The sequence below is a fragment of the Erpetoichthys calabaricus genome, chromosome 6, assembly GCF_900747795.2.
Source record: "Erpetoichthys calabaricus chromosome 6, fErpCal1.3, whole genome shotgun sequence".
Classification (NCBI taxonomy): Eukaryota; Metazoa; Chordata; class Cladistia; order Polypteriformes; family Polypteridae; genus Erpetoichthys; species Erpetoichthys calabaricus.
The window spans coordinates 199,998,426-200,019,152 of NC_041399.2; the positions used below are offsets into that span (position 1 = coordinate 199,998,426).

Consider the following 20,727-nt stretch of genomic DNA (forward strand, 5'->3'; position numbering starts at 1 on the left):
GTCCATGCCATGGAGAAGGAGAATGAAATTCAGTCTGCCAATGAAGTTAAGGTAATTTTAAGTGTTTGTGTGTGTTGTGTGTATGTATGTATGCATATGTACATCATATATACAGGGTGTCCACAAAGAAGAGATAACTGTGCAGTTTGTTGCATTATAAAGAAACATTATAGAAGTTTTTTTCACATACTTCGGTAAACATAACCTCTACCCAGACACCATTTGCCAAATAAAGAAAATCAGGACGGTATTCAGTTTCCATGGCTTCTCTTTTTATCCAGCACACACCTTGTCTTCATGAACTTTTTGTGCCATGCTCTAATAGTCGAATGCTATGCTGGATTTTTTCCAGACCTATTCTTGTAAATTCTCTGAACCTGTGTCTTTTGTTTCAATTAATCAGGTTACACGCTGTGCCTTTTATTGAGGGGTGGCCTTTTTCAATTACCAGTTATCAATTATATCAATTGGTTGGTACGATGAATGAGTTGTATATGATCATTAATCTAAAACCAATAAAAAAAAAGTCCTTTAATACTTCAAAACTGAAGTAATAAAGATTATCACTCCATTTGCATTTTTAATAAAGTTATAAATTTTCGGAAACTTTGTGGACACCCTGTGTATGCAATAAAAATGTGTGTGTGTGTACTTTCACACAGCTAAAATAATTTGGTGTTGGTAAAAATTTTAACAAGATGAACATCACTGTAGGCATCACTCTTCCTTGTATCACAGTGTAGGGATTATAGCTTAAGTACTGGAAGCACAAAAAATAAGGAAAATAAATGCCCTTTTTTTGTTCACTGAAGAGGTAATTGTATTAAAGAATTTTTACTGTAATGTCTAAATTATGCCAGTTTTCATTTAGTAAATGAATGTGTCCTTGTATATTTTTTAAAACAACATTTGCTGCATTATGGTTTTGTTCTTTCTGCATCAATGGGTTTTTCTTATTTATGCATACTAAACGATTTTAAGTTTAGTCAAAACTATTGTAGATTCAAAACGGCTATCGTTTTCACCTGCACAAGTTATCTTTGATCTTGCTGTGTTGTCTTGCATATTTAGTACAAGCATTCATCATTAAAGCTGATGTCACATTACACAATTTCTAGATGGACGTGACGACTACAGTTGCAGATCTTGTTGCCTGAATATATCAGATTGCAGGACTATAAATCACAGGGCATGTTGAATTCTGTGACTCGTGGCGATTTTTCAGCACTAGTTTCACAATTCAAGGTATCACATGGTTGTCCCCCTTTTTTTTTGATGGGCAATAATGTGTTGCCAGGTGTAGCTGGTACCTGTGCAGAGGCTTTACAGGAATGGCAAGTTCAACCACAATTTTGTTCATTTCTTTCTTTTTTTTAATAACCATTCTTTCATACATTTCAAACATGCAGTATTAAGACAGACGGACATCCATGCTCCTTATCCTTTCTAGCTACGTTATATGTGTTGTACTTCCAGGTGAGCACTCATTGTTTGTGAACTCTCACACATAAGCCTGTCCCTCTGACTTAAGGCAAAATCAAGCCTGTTTGACTTTTTGAGACAAGTTGCAGACTGGTTGGATTGAGTTTCTGGGTGAGCAGCAATCATGGCAGTGTCGTGTGATGTCCTCCAAGTCTCTAAGATTGTATAATATTAAGTCTGTCACTGAAAATTGTTGGAAATATCATGTGGAGTGACACAACCTTGGGTAAAATGTAATGAGAAATGTTAGGTGATAATATTTGTAGTACATGCACACAGACTTTAGTGTTGTAACTTTCATTATATGTAGGTTATGGAAGGCTTAACAATTTTGAAAGAAATTTTCTACATTGTCCTCTGTTGTATGCTTGTGTAATAAAGAACTTTTTAATGCATTTACTCAAATTTATTAAAGTGTAAGATTCAACCATCAGCCATCTGTAAAGTTACTCCTGGTATGTTCAACATTTTTCCCCCCTGCTTTTTAGGAGGCTGTTGAACAACAGATACAGAGTCACCGAGAATCTCATCAGAAACAGATTAGCAGCCTTAGAGATGAATTGGACAAGAAAGAGAAGCTCATTACAGAGCTACAAGAGTAAGTTGCTTCTGGTTAAACTGAATTTCATACAGTCCCATTAATGGACATCACCTTGTGCCCAACTGACCTATTATGCAACTTGTTTTTGTGCTCAGCTTTTGCCTTTTGCAGTTTTTTACCCCTTAAGCCAGTTTGCCTTCGGTAACTATGCCATGAACCTAAGGCTGCCAACAACACTGGTCATAGCTCTACATATATCACTGATGGACACAGTCCTTAGAAGGATGAGGATCTGGACCTAAGAGAAGAAAAAATTGCTTTTATCAATTATGAGAAGCCATTTAAGATGGTTTGGGTGTAAACTAAGGATGCCCCAGGCACAGCTGAATAGAAGAAGATCCAGGCGCATACTCAAGACAGCTGTAGGGATTATAGCTCTCTGCTGGCCGGCGAGTGCCTCACAATTCCCAAGTATTACATGCAGATTGTTCAGGGAGTTAGCTGATCAGTCCAGCTTGGCATGCTGCCATAGCTTCTTTAACAAGACTGGACAGTGAACATTTTAATATGCTTCTGCTGCATGCTTCTAGCACGTATTGTTAATTGTAATAGTACATAACCACAAAGGAGTTGTAAAACAATTTACTGCGTAGTTGCAATGAAATATTAATTAAGTAATTGCCAGTTTTAAAAGCCAGTTTTCCTAGTCCATTGTATTTGGTGATCATATTTGAGTAAGTGAATTCAAAGAAGTAAAGAACTGTTTGGAGAGTCAGGGAGTGTGTGCATTTAACTACATTTTTAACACATTCTCAAAATGTGCATTTTAGTCTTTCTAGAAAAAAGGTCACAAGGTGAATTTTCATTTAACAAGAAGTTTATTTATCACTTACACTTTTATATGTGTTTCTGAGTCCACTTGTTGACTGATATTTCTTGTTACTGCTTTAGTCTTAACCAGAAGATCATGCTTGAACAGGAACGTCTACGTGTGGAACATGAGAAGCTCAAGACGACAGATCAAGAGAAAAGCCGCAAGCTTCATGAGCTTACGTATGTTCTGTGTATTGCCATTACTTATTTGGTAATGATTACGTGCATGTTCTAAAAACGAGACGGACGGTTTGAATTTCCTGGGTTAGTATAAGTAAAATGCTACTTGTCCATGCCTATTTATATAATAAAAAAAAAGTACATGATAGGGAGTAAAGAACAAACGCTACCTAAGTATCGACGAGTATCCATCACTGTAGTGCTGAAGCTAACCAACGGACAAACTGAATAGTCATTGCCAAAATGTAATATTTATAAATGCAAGCTTTCAGATAAACCAATCGATACACACTTATTTTAGTATGTTCCCCGTCTCCTGTCCTGGAGCAACCATTTGTATTTTATAGCATCAACATTTATTTATATAGCACATTTTCATATAACAAAATGCAGCTAAAAGTGCTCTACACAGAGTAAAATTAAAATTACAAAGTGTAAAGATAACAGCTGCATATATTCAATATTAATTTATCCATAATTAGGGACTGATCCCTTTTATTTGTTTTTTTGTATTTTTTAAATATCTAAGAGCTATAATGGTGAATGTCTTAGCCAAAGTTTAATAACATATGCTACGGTCACATAGCCACAGAGGAGAGGATGGCAAAACATTAAGATGCTAAAGAAGATGAACTTCTAAAGATTCCAAGGGCAAAACAACATCCAGCCTCATTCTACAGTATGTACAGTAGACATGACAGACGTGGTCATTATAGTTTGATGCCTCATCATAGAAAGCTTTGATTCAGCAGGAGTCATCAGTAATTGTGGAGTTCACATCCCACCCAGCATCAGGTGCAGAATACTTTGGCCGATACACTAATTTATTCGTCTATTATTTTTAATACAGCCAATTGGTAGGTGGAGAGAGTTATTGGTATTTTTTTCTGTGTGAGGCATTGATCATATATAAACTTACCACACTGTAGCATTGGTAAAAATCAAACACTTAAGTTATTTTTTGAATCCACCAAGCTGTTCTGTTCCCAGACTTGTTTTTTTCAGTCAGTGGTTTGTTGTCCCATTAGAAGAACAAAAGAAAGTGAGCAGGCAGGCATTCTTAGAGTTAGGTTATGTTTATCTAAACTATTTCAGATGTAGTACTGTCATTGTGCTTTAAAATCATCAAATTTGAATTAGGCATTTAAAAGTCTGTTTGTGGAAAACTGCCTTTCTAGTGATACATAAATACAGTGAAGTTACACTGCTGCCCATTTCAAAGCAATTAATATATAAATGATAGATGACTTATTAGAAGTACAGCATGCAGAATGCATAATACTCAGTATTTGGTGTATCCACCACAAACGGAAATAACCATTTACCATTTGTACATAGTCTGGTATGAACAGGGAGAGACCCTGGGTGTGTGTTTTGAGGAATGCCATGCCATGCAGCCTCAATATGTGGCCAGAGTTCATTCGTGATAACCGCTTTTGATCTCTGGCATGCCAGTTGTCATTTGACTGTTGTCGCAGGCATGCTTTGTTGGGGATAAATCTGGGGAACATGCAGGACAGTGAAGAATTGATACACAGTTTCTGGATGACCATCAAGTATCTGTAGGGATTGTATGAAGATAGGATGCCACATATATCGCTGGCTGGTCAAGATATCAGCATTGCATATGAGGAAGTAACGGGAGTCAAACTCAATGACACACCACACCAACTGTATTTGGCACTTCAAAATGCATGCCTCCTGGAGCCTTTTGCTGTGGTGACTCCATGCACAGATCATTACTGCATCATGGTGCAGTAAATTAAAATGGGACTCATCTGAAAACATAATGTGATGTCAGTCATCCTTCGACTGGTGCAGATTGCCCAGGGTGACCAAAGCAATAGGCTGCGAACAAGAAGGCCCACTGCTATAAACTGCTTTGAACAGGGCATGAGTACACCTGTTATGTGACAGGCCCCAAGTCGTTGGGCTAGGATCTGTGATGTGGCTGATCGTTCAATCACTGCCATGCACACAAGATGACTGTTCTCCTGTTCGTTTGTCCGTCTGGGCACTCCAGACCCCTCACTTCAGTGGGTCTATCCTATCTCAACCCACTGATACCATTCTGTCATCATTGTACTTGCATTTTGTCCAGCATGGGTGCCAATGTCCCAGAAGGATAGTCTGTCTTACTGCATTCCCACAATTCTGCCTCACTTAAAGATAGAGAACTGGATGCATGGTTGTTATTCACTTGGTGGTAAATGTTTTGTCCCTAAGAGTATAATAACTTGCAGCAGTCACTTAATGAGGTTCCCATTGTAGGTGGCTTTTATACTCACACACACATCATTGCTACACTTGTAGTCATTTTCACTCTGCCTTGACCTATCTATCCCGCAAGTTTCAGATCAATATGACACTTTTTACACAGTGTTGCAATGTTAATAATGGCAGGCAGTGTATGTGCTTTCATAATATGAGACATCTGCAAACATTTCTGTACATCTCTTTTTTATATATATATATATATATATATATATATATATATATATATATATATAATTTCTCTTCTGGTTCGTCCTGCTTCCTGTTCAAAAGCAGTCCCGCCACATGCAGCTGACACAGCATTTCTCGATTCCTATTCCTACTCTTCAAAACCCTTTTCCACGCTGCCTGAGGCCTCCCATACACCCCCACGCCTCTTTTCTCGATTCCTATTCCTCCTTCGGACTACCGCGTTCCCTGCTCCTCTCTCATGACCCCATTGGTGTCACATTATCTCCCTATATGTAGCCTTACCATGTGACCTTTTACTTCAGCCATGTGTGCACCTGGGAGTCTTTTCCGTAGCCTGCTACAGAAAGGTACTCTGTCGCTCCTTCGTATTTTCGTTATACTGTGACGGTTGTTTCCTAAGCCTTTGTTATAAAATGAACGACAGTATCTGTCGACGGGTTTTTGTACGACGCCCTCTCTATTCCGGGATCCGGCAACTGCCACTCAGACTCGCCTTCTCCATGACTATCAACAAGTCCCAAGGACAAACGTTTGCAAAGATTTGCGTTAATCTACAACAACCAGTCTTCAGCCATGGTCAGTTGTATGTGGCTTTTTCTAGGGTTAGATCTTTCGACTCATTATCTGTTGTCTCCACCAAAACACCTATTCACAACTGCGTCTTTCAAGAAGTATTTATTTCTTCTTGATTTCTGAATTCCTTTCTCACTGTTTTCCATTCCTATTCTTACAACGCCATATACTATGACGGGTGTTGGCTAGTTTAGTATATTAAAAACAGTCATTTCTTGTATCCATTCATTCTTTCACTTTCTGACCCACTTAACAGTATCTAATTCAGGATTATGGGGAACAGGCACCAACCTTAGCATCATTGGTGACATGGAAGGAAGTAAGCCTGGATGGGGTGCCAATCTATCAAAAAAACTATACTGAACACAGTCGATCATTTTATCTGTTCATTCTTCCATTTTCTAACCCACACACTTCAGGATCATTTGGAACTGGTGACAAACCTGGCATCAATGGCCACAAGGCAGGAACTAACCATGAATGGAATTTCATTTTTTCAGAACACTGTCATGCCCACAGCTACTCATGCCAAGCCCATTTATTTTATGTAGGCTGAAAATGTTTGTGCGTATAATCATGAAGAATTGTGTTGAATTTGACTTTGCTTTTTTTCTGGCCATTTGCTCAATAGATTCATGGTACGTGAATGACAAATACATTTCACAAAATATAAGAGAAATGCTCTTAACAACCTTGTTAACTTAAGAGTTATTTCTGAATTTTCAGAACGCATTAGTGTTCATTGATTGCACTTTTAATTAATTTTCCGGAGTATGCCAAGATCTAAAAGAGAACAATTTTCTTTAAATGGACAACTCCATCTCTTTTCATTATTTGTAGGATATTTAAGCAGATACAGTATTTATTGGCATTAGTTTATATAATCAATAAAGTAATAGAAATATAAATTAAAATATTCAATTTTAATGTCTTTGCATCCCTAGGATGCCCCACTTTCTAGTGAGGAAATCATCTTGTGGCAGGTTGGTAGGTGCAACAAGACACTGTTTTTGTTTTTTCCATTGTTGTATTCAACCAGTTATGTTCACAGAATATGTCTGAAATCCACTCACTTTACACCAACTGTTAGGTTACCCACCTGGTGTTGGGCTAGGGCAGGGGTAGGCAATGTCGGTCCTGGTGAGCCGCAGTGGCTACAGGTTTTCATTCCAACCCAATTGCTTAATTAGAAACCAATCATTGCCAATCTCAGACCTTATTTAATTTTATGGCTTGAGTCTGTGCAATGTAAGGCTCTTATATCGTAGATTTTTTTCCTTTCCAAAGATATCATCCAAATGATATGAAGCCTAAAACAGATCATTTTCAGTCTGTCACATTTTTCTATTAAGTGTTTTATTAAATCAAACAGTGCATGATGAACACACACAGATGTAATTGGAAAAAAGCTAGCTGGAGAACTGCTGGCTGCTTTGTCTTTTACATCTTATTGCTAATAAGGAGCAATTAAAACACTGAATGCAGCAGTTTAAGATTGAAATAAGCAATTAAGGTTGGAGAACCTTAACAAGCGAGACCACTAAAATGAAGAATCAAAATGTCACTTAAGCAATATGTGCTTCATCAGCAATAATTGAGTTCTCGTTAAGGAACTGGGTTGGAACAAAAACCTGCACATACTGCGGCTCACCAGGACCGACGTTGCCTACCCCTGGGCTAGGGTAATTAATTCATTTAAATACAGGCATATTAATTTGCATGAAATAATAGTTTGTTTGCTTTCTGTTAACATACTGTTCCTTATTCATATCAGAAATAAAATATTCTTTTTCCTTACTCTTTCAGTGTAATGCAAGACAGGAGAGAACAAGCACGGCAGGATCTCAAGGGTCTGGAGGAAACGGTTGTAAGTATCTCGGTAATTCTCATTGATTGACTTTCTTTCTTTTTGTACTTAGAATAAAACTACTTTGTTTTTATTTTGCTGCTAGGCTAAGGAGCTGCAGACTCTTCACAATCTGCGGAAATTGTTTGTTCAAGATCTTGCAACCAGAGTGAAGAAGGTAGAGTATCCACCACATTAGTGGGTGACTTTACTCAAGCGTTTTATTGTTTACAAAAGCAGATAGCTACCTGTTTTATTATTTCAGTGTAAATCTGAATTTTCTGGTCTGATGGCCCTTTCCTATTTCTCACAATGACCGAAATGAGTATCTGTTTATTTACAGAGTGCAGAGATGGACTCAGATGATACTGGTGGGAGTGCTGCTCAGAAACAGAAAATTTCCTTTCTTGAAAATAACCTTGAACAGCTTACCAAGGTCCACAAACAGGTACAAACTTTTATTTTATACACGTTCAAATTATATTATATGTGTATCTAAATAAAATGAGATCACTAATTTTAACTTCAAATTGTAGGGTGGATAGATAGATATGGGCAACCAACTAACATACAGCACATCATTCAAAAAAAGAACAATGTACTTCATTCTTGATGTGAAACCCACAAGCTTACTTAACAGATCTGAAAACCAACATCAAAGTTGTAGAATTTGTTATGTAGTGAGATCAAGCGAGCGGCTGGCTCTATATGTGCCGGATGTGTGATTATTTGTTTAACAGCCCAAGCCCATTTCTGTTTTCTGTTGGAGTTCATTGGCCTTTCTCATTATTTACATTTATTAATTCTGCTTTTTAATTGAAATTGGTATGGTAAACTCAAGCTATCACAATACAATAGTCTCTGAAATTGTTTAATTGTAAATCTACTTCATCACCACTGTGCATAATTTTATTTAAAATATATATGTTTTACTTTTTCAGCAATTAATTTACTTGAACGAATGAACAAGAAAACAAACAAAATTTGTCCCAAGGGGTAGATGAAAATGCAAAAAAAAATAAAAATAAAATCCCTTCATCTAATTGAGACATCAGTAATCGATCAAATATTTCAGAACCTTGTTTGTAAATGTATCTTGGTAGGGTGTAAAAAAGATTTTTTTTTCTCAGAAAGAGTATTGCATTTTTTGACTTGAAAAATGACAAATGTATTAAATCTCAACTTTCTACTGTAAAACGTGCAAAACACTAAAAGTACATTCAAAAGCGTAGAAAGTATAATAATACAAATAATGCTAATACCGTATATACTGTCAAGATGTGTCGTTTGTGTGGTATATCTTGAAGTACGATGAAATACACAATCCAAAGTCACAGCAGGGACAATGGTGGTGCGATTCCATGTGGATTTTCTTTCCAGACTAATAAGCTTTTGAACAGAGTTGACATGAGCGTCACTTCAGATTCATCAGAATCACGTTCAATTTCACTGTCTGAAGACAAATTCACTTGGTCATCACTGCTCATATCACTGACAAGAGCGTGCAACACCTGGGCTGCTGAAAAATGTTTCTTATGAGACTCCATTATGAAGCTAGGAAAAGATGTATCTGCACTGTTGCCTGATTAATGCTTAGGCCTGTTGCATATGCAAGACACGCGTATATCATTTTCTAAGAAATGCTGTGCACTAACGCTGTTGGCACTATTACAGCCCGAGTAATCCTTGGGTCTAACGCTAAGGAGGTTAGAAATTGAAAAGTAACAACTGTAAATTAAAAACGTAACACTATACAGTAACAGTGAATTTCCCCTTGGGGGATAATAAAGTATCTATCTATCTGTCTGTCTATCACATGCTCAAAGCTACTTAATCCAGCTGTGGTTTTCAGAGGCTGGAGCTTATTCTGGTAGCATCAGGCACAAGGCAGGAGATGCCTGTGAATGGGGCATCAGTCCATCATAGGAGCCCTCTCATGCACCCACCCACAGTCTCTCAATGCAGACTGGTTGTGATCTGGTGTGGAGTATAAACCCAGGACACTGGATTTGTGAGGTAGTAGTTCTAATCACAGCACACTTACAAAAAGAGATGGTAAACTTGAATTGTTCTTGCATAAACAAAATTTAAACACTAATCCCACTTCACTTTTGAGATGTTTATCCTATCGAGGGTCGTAATGACAGTATGGCAAGCTGGGTAGACCAGGTCTCCCAGTTTTGCTGATATTCTTCTACTTCTTTGGTAATTTCAGCTGGACTGGGAACATTTTGAGAGCTATAATCTATCCAGTACGTTCTTGGTCTGCCACTCATATCCATTCCCACTTGGTCAAGTTTGGTGTCACTCTAATGACATACCCAGACCACCTCACGGACAGTGGTGAAGTGAGATTGAATATATTTGGTAGAATTATTTACTTTAAATTGCTGAAAAATACAACTAGTACATATCTGAAAAGCCCATCTGTCAAAATGTGAATACACTTAACTGTCAGCATAATGTAAATTATTTTGGTATGAATTTCAAGATATACAGAACATGTTTTTCTCATTACAGCAATTTATTTAAGTACACAGCTAACATTTATAGTTTGATCAAATGATTCAGAGTCTCTAAAACTGTATGGTCTCATTTATCATTGACAAGTAGCAAGATTCAATTATTCCATCAATCCACTCATCATTCAGTCCTACGTAATCAAATTATAGAGCCACATCGTGCATCTTCTAGCAAAGTGTGAACAATATGTTGCTTGTCACACATACACTCACATCAGGCCATTTTTGAGAAGCTCCGTTCACTCAACATGAACGTCTTCCGAAGTGTAAGGAAAAACAGAGTGCCTGGAGAAAAACCCACATGGGTATGGGGAGAATGTGTAAACTGAACATAGAAAATGATATTCATGTGATGCAGAAACATGTCCCCATAGCAACCTGCAGCTGAAACTGGCACGAGTCTGAGCTCACAGCGGCACAACAAGGTAGTTAGACATTGCAGTTAATGTAACAGGGAAAAACTGAGAACGAAGGCTTTTAAATAAGAGGATTTACCGCCAGTCGCTAGCACGTGAAGGGAGGGGGTTACGGTAGCTCCTTATTCTCTGGCCATCTCTTTGCAAATAAAGACATGTGTGCCAGTCCAGATGCCATTTTTAAGGCATTGACTGTCTTGTTGGTTTAACTTTTTTTTTTTTTGGAGTTTATTTTTGAGATTGCAGATGTAGAAAAGCGATATTGGTTTTGTTGTTGTTGTTTCTGTTGAGCAGGGTTAGGTTTAGTTTGGTTGTGAGGGTTTAGGTCATTTTCCCCCTTAAAGGGAAATACAGTTAGTCTTGTCCTGCAGCAGTCTACTTCGAGAGAGAAATGACATCTGCTATATAAGGTGTGGGACATTGTCTGCTAGGGGTCAGTTAACTGACTTGGGATTATAGAGATGTTCATGGGCTGCTTGCGTGGAGAATAACAGTCTCCTATTAGTCCGTTCAGACTCCTGGTAGTTTGAGGAGCTCAATTATTTAAGACTACTTTAGAGCCGTATTTCTCACTTAATGGTCAGGCAGTTTTTTTTCTCCCAGAGAGGGAAAGTTGCCTTTGAGGATAAAGCCATATTTTAAATATTTTGTTTTGTTTAATTTTATTTTGTTTGAACAACGTATGTCCTTGCAGAAGTTTATGGGTTATTTTTTTTTTTCCTTTATAAAATTTTTGTGTGTGAGTGTGGGCACTATATATTCCTGCACCAGAACTTTTCTTTCCTATGGACTGATATAATAAACAGCCGTTTAACTTTTATCCATTCTTCCTGCCATAATATTTTGTTTGGATTCTGCCGGCGTCAATTTCCGATCCTTGTCGGTCCCAAACTACTAGCAGGTTACCTACTCCCGTAGGCAGCTTGTGACAATCAATTCAGTCACAGTCTCTTGAGGTTTGAGGCAGCAACACTAGCCAGTGTTCACTGTGCCACCACCCAGTTAAGTTGAGGTAGAATCTGGCCTCAAATTAGTATTTTCTAGGTAGTTCATTCTGTAGCTTATAGACTGAAAAAAATCTGTTGTGGAGCAGAATTGCACCATAACTGTGCCATACGGTCACTAGATGGCAGCTTTTACAAAGAAGTTGCTTAGTGTCAGGCAGGGGTGTCCAACTCCGATCCTAGATGGTCTCAGTAGCTGTAGATTTTCCTTCCTGACATTTTATTATTTCCATTACTAATTTCTAATGGTAATTGACTTCTCTTCATTTTTAATTGTTGTGTTTTTTTAAGGCTCAGTCCTCAGTAAGGCTTATTTTTTCTAAGCAAAAATGAGATGCGAATTGAGCCAACAGGTGACCAGCTAAATCAAGGCCTCAAATTCCAAACTATTTTACTCCAACCAGTTTCTTAAATAGAAATTGATGCTTGCTGTTAATTAAGCCCGTTATTAACTCCCAAGGATTGTTGATGTTCTAGTTCTGCTACACCAGATATTTCTGAAACAATTGGATTTTCTTTTTTCTAAGAGCAGTGTCAAAATGTTTGGTGGACCTGGGCAGATCATCGTTTCTGAGACCTTCACCTTTTTATATTCAGATATTGTATGGTGGACACTAGTTAGCTGCTCATATGTTGGCTTGTTTTGGATCTAATTATTGTTTGACTACTAAATAAGGAAAAAGAAACCATTAAGGGGTGTGAGTCTTAAATAGCAACTCAATTAAAATGAAGGTAAAAGAAGTGAATTAGTAAAAACTGGCCCCTAATGATGAAAATGGTTAGAGTGAAAATGTATTGCCATTGTGGCCTTCCAGGATCAGAGTTGGACACACCTTGGCGTAGAGCAGGGGTCCCCGGTCTTCACTCTTTTAAGTCTGCAGTGGCTGTAGATTTTTGCTCAAACCGTTTTCTGAAGTAGGAGGAAGTCCTTGTTGTTAATGAAACAAGATATTTAGTTTTGTTTTTTGTGCTGTCGTTCTGTCAGAGATTTCTAATATTGTAGACCTTGCCTTGCTAAGAACATCATTGAAATGTGCTTTAGATGAGTCCTTCACTTTTTTCTCTTCTTTCTTCCCAATGTTTACCTCAATGTAGGTACAGTACTTTGTGTTGAGGACCAGGTAATCTGGTGATTGTTGGTTACCTTAATATTTGCACCTCATTATAAATGACAGCTGGTTATAAAAATGGGAAGCAATTAAGCATAGTGAATAGAGCTGTTTACACATTAAAGAAATATTAAGTGCATATGAAACAAAAACCTTAAAAGGGAACTTTTTATTAGCACTAATTGTCTTCTAGCTCAGTAGTTTGCTGGCCAAAGTCTGTAGCCCCGGCTGTTCTCTTAACACTGAGACTGTGCTGGTGTGGAGCTCCATTGCTTTTCTTCAAGCAAACTCTTTTTGCTGAAGGTTTCCTTTCCATCTGATGACAGATGGAGCAAATATTAAAGAGTAAATATTAAACAAGATATATACAAGAAACAATGCACTGTAATGTGGAGCAGCCACTTTATACATACATGCCCATCTTTACATGGCTTTTTCAAGTAAGTGAGGTAAATTGTTTAAGAAGCATTTTGAAGACTCTAGTTCTATGAATGTCTTTTTAATTGATAATAGTTTACATAGATTTTAGTAGCTAAGAAAAGATTAAGCAGTCTTGTGTTGATGTGTTTAGTTTAGAGTGAAAGCTTGCATATTGTAATCTTTCTAGTTAGCCAATAAAAGGTGTCGTTTTGCTTGACTTCTCACTACATTCATAATGGCTAACACGGTACAACACCCTAGCACTACATAACCGTATTCTGTAACACTTGTTTCAAAACAGTCTCCAGGCTGATGTCCTAAGTGAGTAAATGTAAATTATCTGCTAATATATTTGAACAATAAAACCGTTCTTGTCCATTTGTGGATCAGCACAGTGAAAATACAAATGTTAACAGATGACTTGACTTGTGGATTGTGTGACACAAGTGACCTGAGATTATTTCCTGTTTCCAGCACTGGACACCATAGACACCTATTGTATCAGAAAATTGTATCTCCATTTTCCTTGAAAAATTAAAACCATACAAACTACATGGAGGTAAATAAAATAAAGAAAATATTGTTTGTGGGTAATGTATTCCTTTAAATTGGATCTATTATCCTTCTTTTTTTTTAATGAAGGGATTCATCTATATATCTAAACCACAAGCCTACATGTGTTTGAGAATGAAAAGCCTAAATGCATACATTTGACCCACACAACACTTTTCATCTGGCTACATGGTGACCTTTTAATGAAAGCCATGGGCAATTATGAATCACCAGCGCTTGCAGTTTAGGTCCGCATACATCAGCCTAATAAAAAGCCCATTGATGAAGAATGTTTTGTAACAAAAAATTAGGTGTGCAACTTTTTGAAAGTTAGCTGTGTTTTGTTACTGCCTCCTGCTGGCAATCATATGTCTAAGAAGTAATGTTTTTAGCTAAAATTTTAAAAATACTTTGAGTGAGACAAACTCTTAAGATTTAGTCTTGCGAAGTGCATGCAGCATGCACACTTTATTTCTATGTCTGTTTCTTTTAGTTGGTGCGTGATAATGCAGATCTTCGTTGTGAGCTTCCTAAACTGGAGAAACGTCTGCGGGCTACAGCTGAGCGAGTTAAGGCCTTGGAGTCTGCGCTGAAGGAAGCCAAAGAAAATGCAGCTCGTGACAGAAAACGATACCTGCAGGAAGTTGACCGTATTAAGGAAGCTGTACGGGCAAAGAATATGGCTAGGCAAAGGCACTCCGCTCAGATAGGTAAGAGAACCAAATAACAAACATTTTTATGCTGTTTATCGCATTATATTGCTTTGAAAGTATGTCTCTTTGTTCTGTATTCTTTGAAAAGCTTTACACTTTCTTTGTGTATCCTGAAGATTAGCTTTGGATTATTTTGGTTTAGAAAATAATGCCACATAACACCACAACTTGGTACTTGCAAGGAGTGCGATATTAGGTATATGTGAGACGTTTTATGCTTCCAGTGCTGAGTTCAAGGTTGATGGACGGGGGTTTGGAACAAAATTGATATTAACTTATACTTGTGATGTAAGTCAATTTTATGCTTTCTTGAAAGTCCACAGTGCTTGGTTGGAAGTATTGCATGTTGCTGGCAAATGTACACCCTAGGAAGTCGGGCTGGGCTATACAGAAAAAAAATCTTACAATGATAAATTTTTCATATCAGTCGATATCGATATATATTACAGTATAAATCAAATTACTATTTCTGTCATGCTTAAAGGTTCCTTTGTACTCCCAAGTGAGATGTGAAGATATCATAAGGTTAATTTTGGTTTAAATATTATTTATTTTCTGTCAGACAAATGAACTGTAAAACATTATACAGCTATTTCAAATAAATAAAATAGGTATATGTAATAAATTAAAATCTTAATTCTGACCAGTCAAATGCTTCAAGTGTTACAGGAGAACCCAAACAAAAAGCACAAGTAAATTTTTTGGTCAATTCCAAATAAATAAAATAGGTAATACAAAAATAAAAAAGGCTCAATTCTGACCAGTCAAAGGCTTTCAGGTTTTACAGGAGAACACACTAAATTTGTTGGTCAACTCCAAATAAATAAAATAAAATCTTAATTCTAAAATCGTAAATCCAAAACTAAAATCTTAAAGCTTTCATGTTTAACAGTAGAACACAAAGTAAAGTTTTTGGTCAGTTCCAAATGAATAAAGTCGGTATTAATACAAATTAAAATCTCAAAAAAAAAAAAAAAAAAAACCTACTTCTGTAATGTATCCTATAGATTTAAACTTTTTTAAATGGTTAGGAATCAAACACATTTGGTAGGTATCCTCAGTACAAATTCAAGCAGCTTTCAAATGTAAATGATGGACAATATAAACAACATATGTCTGCTCCCTGGGTTCGCTTCCTGGGTCCTCCCTGCGTGGAGTTTGCATGTTCTCCCCGGGTTTCCTTCCACAGTCCAAAGACCATGCAGGTTAGGTGCATTGGCGATCAAAAAATTGTCTCCAGTGTGTGCTTGGTGTGTGTGTGTCCTGCGGTGGGCTGGCGCCCTGCCCGGGGATTGTTTCCTACCTTGTGCCCTGTGTTGGCTGGGATTGGCTCCAGCAGACCCCCGTGACCCTGTAGTTAGGATACAGCAACGGATGGATGGATATGTCTGCTCCAAGGCAAAAAAAAGGCACAAGACATCCCCATTAGTGCAGCACTTGCTTGGGTCTGCGACTGTAGAGTTTTGCCTTGTGTGTGCTCTGGCACCACTTCAGATGGTGCAAAGTATTAGTGGCATTACCGGTCTCTTTGTGGGAACATGCTTTCAACACAATTTGCAGTGCATGCTGCTCTGCTTCTAGTTTGACTTTAAATAGCCAAACTATCCCCACACTACCAAATTCCTCAGACCCTTCTTTTCAGCCATGTCCTCCTCTTTTGAGTGTTGGGTTGTGTCTGTTGGGGGGTGTTGCTGAGTTTTTGTTAACATTCCTGTCATCATTTTCTCTTTTATTTTGCCCCCACTCCTGATGTACTGGTGTTTATGGCTGCTGTATTCCAAACATTAGCACGTGTGCTGCTCCTTACTGCACTAACCTTTGTGTACGTCAGCATAACCTGGTGTGGCTGTAACTCTGCTCCAGTCACATGATTAGTTTGGCGCAGTGCCTTTCTCATTTTCATTGGCTTTCCGTGTTGTCTGTCAAAATACGGATGGAATGAGTTCTTGTCGACTTGCATTGACCATGTCTTTTATTTCTATTGAAGAAAAGTTATTCTGTGATAATTATCTTTATTGTTTTATCACCCAGCCCTACTAGGAAATTATTGGAAAAATATTAAGTTGAAAGTTTTGCTCATTTTTATTGATATTCTTAGTTTATTAAGAAGGTTTAACTATGAAGTATTGGTAGGACTTACCCAAAACAAATGTCAATCTCAGACCCTTCTAAGACTTGAAAACACAAAAATATAAACTCCTAGATAAAAGCAAACAAAAAAAATAGTAATTACTGAAGAATCTTAAGTGCTTATGCCTACTGTGAAACAAATGACTAATTATTGTCAAAAAAGTATACCCAGAAAAGTATACTTGGTCATTTTTCCAGTATTCATTTATTTTTCCAGTATTGCTGGTTGATCATTTGTTTTCCTTTTTTTATCTAGCCAAACCCATTCGCCCTGGCCATCCTCCAGTTGCTTCACCTACACATCCAAATATGAATCGCCCAGGTTTTGGGTTTTACCAGAATAGCCAATCTGTTGCAATCCGTGGAGGTGGAGGAAAGCAGGACAAGAAGTAAGTCACCATTTTTTTTTTCCACTTTGAAACTTACCATGTTATCCACTAACTGGTCTGCTTTATGTATATATGTGTGTATGTTTCCATTTTGAGAGTTAAGTACTTGTCCAGAAAATATCATCGTGTTCATCAGTATGTTTTAAATTTAGGTCTGGTAAGAATTCGCAAATGTATCATTTTAAGTGTTCAGTTTAAAAAAAATAAATAAAATGAGGAACACTTACATGGTCGTCTTCCAAAGCTTGATCTATCATAGTTTAACACGGAAGATGCCCTTTTGGTCAGTTGTTCTGTCTGGTTCCCATTTTTTTTTCTTACTTTCACACTCTTAAGTGCATATCTTATTCTAGCGGCTCTTTTAGTCCATTAATAACTCATTTCTTTATGCAAAAACAATGCAAGGCAGGTGTAAGTACCCAAGTAACTGAAAAACAGAAATATAATGACTGTGCCAGTATGCAAATGTCACCCAAGTCGCAAATTTCAGTTTACACTGAAAGCTCCAATAGTTTTGAGAGAGTTAGTTTGAATATAGTAAACTCCAGGTTTAATTTGCCAGTGCATTATTTATTGCAGAAATGTACATAAAGCCCTCCATAAGCTCATGTAGTTTGAAATCTAACCTACTGTTTGAGTTTCATGTTTTAGCAGAAGACTTTAGAATTAAAGTAATGTCTGATTTTTCTTTTATGCTTCAAACATAACTATTAGAATATCATTAGTATTTTTAGAAAGTACAAGATGTGTGTTATGACTAAAAAGCATTACAGTTTCTGAGTCAACACATAATTCACAGTAGAGGAACCAAGATTATCTAAAATTAAAGCAGACTGTTAGCCAACCAGTTATGTAACTCAGAGATTGGCACATTCTGATACAATGCCCCATTATTATGTGTAAAGCTGGCCAAGACCACCACTGAGTAAAATGGTGCTTACAGGGTTGGTGTGGATTATTCATTGACAATAAAAATCCTTTTATATATGACTTTAGTGGTCACCTGTCTGACAAGGACTAAACTGGAGACAATGAAGTACAGGTGTCCATCCATCCATCCATTTTCCAACCCGCTGAATCTGAACACAGGGTCACGGGGGTCTGCTGGAGCCAATCCCAGCCAACACAGGGCACAAGGCAGGAACCAATCCTGGGCAGGGTGCCAACCCACCACAGGACACACACAAACACACCCACACACCAAGCACACACTAGGGCCAATTTAGAATCGCCAATCCACCTAACCGGCATGTCTTTGGACTGTGGGAGGAAACCCACGCAGACACGGGGAGAACATGCAAACTCCACGCAGGGAGGGCCCGGGAAGCGAACCCGGGTCCCCAGGTCTCCCAACTGCGAGGCAGCAGCGCTACCCACTGCGCCACCGTGCCGCCCAGTACAGGTGTCCATAAGTTTTATTTTTTAAAGAATTTCAATTGCCAGTCTCCATTACTCAGGGAGGCATTAGAGCTGGTGCCAGCTGTAAAACTCTTGAATTTCACAATTTCTAAACTAAAATGAAGCCTGACTTTGTAACACTGCTGTGGTTTAAGCTTTGAATCTACATCTCTTTGAGGTGCCTTGTTGTTCTTAATGTTTAACAACTATTGCATTATAAAGGATATGTTTGATACTTTCAAGTTGAAGTTATTTCTTTACAAACCTGGCATATATACATTTGCTATTAAAAACTGAGTAAGTGTTTTCTATAAATTTAAAAAAATACATAGTTGTTCCTGGTGTTTGATAATGGAACCTTAAGGGGCACGTATTGTCAATTGACGTTCAATGCACAAAAGAACACATTACAAAATACATTTGATGATGAATGTATTGTACAGGATATGCAGTTAATGATGGTAATCAATATTCATTCAATATTCATTTTATGTTTTGAAGAAAACTTAATGAAGGTGTTGTCCATTTCTCTATACATATTCTGACAACCCATTGTGGAAATTCTGCATTGCTCGACGTAACATGTCAAGAGGAATGCCAGCGATTTCCTCTTCAGTCCTCCTGTTTAGTTCAGCAACGGTTGCAGGATGTGTGCAGTACACTTGGCTTTTAAGATGTCCCCACAGAAAAAAATCACAGTGAAATCTGGGGATCTCGGGAGGCCATGGAATATCAACGTTGTGTGAAATGATGCGCCTTCCAAACAGTTATCGAATAGCTTTCATCGATTGATGGGCAGTATGTGAAGTGGCTCCACCTGGGGACTTCGTTTTTAAGGCTGAACCCTTTCATTTGAAATTAGACACCCATATTGTAATCGCATGAGCAGACAGGACACGATCATGTTGTCCTAACTGGTAGTGACTGTGAAATTCCCTTTGCGCAGCAGTCCCACTATCACCATTCTTATCAAAGGCTTTCACAGCGAACGCTCGTTGCGCACCACTCTACTGCTCCATTGGAACTAATGGCAAGGGGTTCTAAACAAGGTTACATTGGTCCCAAACAACTGCCGATGCCCCAAGGTCAACAACACCTACTTCCAAAATTTCCCATTTCCCTGCACCACCCTGTACACTGAACCTATGGGAAATAGGGAGTTAGGTTCCCATGACTGTCAAAAACTGTAATCTTTTTGTGGAGATTTCTTTATGTAATTCTTTATAACAAAGTACTATTTCTAATAATATGCACTTGATATATATCCTGTTACCTTTTTTTTTTTTTGGTATAGATATGTTTTATCTAACTGCCTTACCTTAACCTTTCTTATTTCTATTTGTCTGTTTTATTTCATTCTGTCTGTTACTTGTTATTAGATGCAACTGAGAAGGCAAATTTCATGTTTTCCTGTGTAAACATGACTAAATAAAGAAACCTAACCTAACCTAACAGTAACCCTTAAAATGCAGCATACAAAATATAATCGGTAACATGCACTAGTCCCTGCCTAGAGTTCTGTAATCGTATGTGTGAACATTTAAAAAAAAAAAAAAAAAAGTACTTGCTGCTGTCAGAGACTCCAAGACTGGTGAGGTGTCAACATCACTTCTGACACTCATCTCATTGGAGATTGTGAAGGACGCACCAGCTAGAAGTAATCTGTCAGCGATGTCTGCTGTACAGTCTCAGCATATAGGAGCATAGCAGATGTGAGGTGATGCTTAACCTTGAGGCTTCGATGTCTCTATGCAGCTAGTCGATTCATTACACTAGTATGGACAATGTATTTCTAGAAAATTGTGTTCTAAAATTAAGTGCTTTCTATAAATTTTGAGTGTCAAAATGCAAATATGCCAAGTTTGTGAAGAAACAACTTTGACCAAACTTCTCATTTAAGTATTGCATTGTATCCTACCTATAATGTCATATACATGAACGGTGCTCTTTACCAGGAAACATTCCCAAATCCACATCCAGTGCACACTTGGGAGGAGCAGAGTCCATCCTGGCAGTAAAGGCAATAATGAACCCTGCAGAAGGGACCAGTACATCGCAGGCCTGTTAATGCAAATAAATCCACACTCACATTAGGCAGGCCAGGACCTTCACA

General features: G+C 37.8%; 1 protein-coding gene across 1 annotated transcript in view; it reads left to right on the top strand.

The window, feature by feature from the left end:
- The window catches only part of LOC114653791 (kinesin-1 heavy chain), a 100,253-nt gene that overhangs the window by 75,691 nt on the left and 3,835 nt on the right, over nucleotides 1-20,727 (top strand). Inside the window, exons 18-25 of the mRNA XM_028804308.2 lie at nucleotides 1-51; nucleotides 1,971-2,080; nucleotides 2,975-3,076; nucleotides 7,922-7,982; nucleotides 8,068-8,139; nucleotides 8,305-8,409; nucleotides 14,478-14,694; nucleotides 17,084-17,216. The exon at nucleotides 1-51 is cut by the window's left edge and continues 5 nt beyond it. Of these exons, the coding sequence (XP_028660141.2) occupies nucleotides 1-51; nucleotides 1,971-2,080; nucleotides 2,975-3,076; nucleotides 7,922-7,982; nucleotides 8,068-8,139; nucleotides 8,305-8,409; nucleotides 14,478-14,694; nucleotides 17,084-17,216 (851 nt within the window). The remainder of the gene's footprint in view (nucleotides 52-1,970; nucleotides 2,081-2,974; nucleotides 3,077-7,921; nucleotides 7,983-8,067; nucleotides 8,140-8,304; nucleotides 8,410-14,477; nucleotides 14,695-17,083; nucleotides 17,217-20,727) is intronic.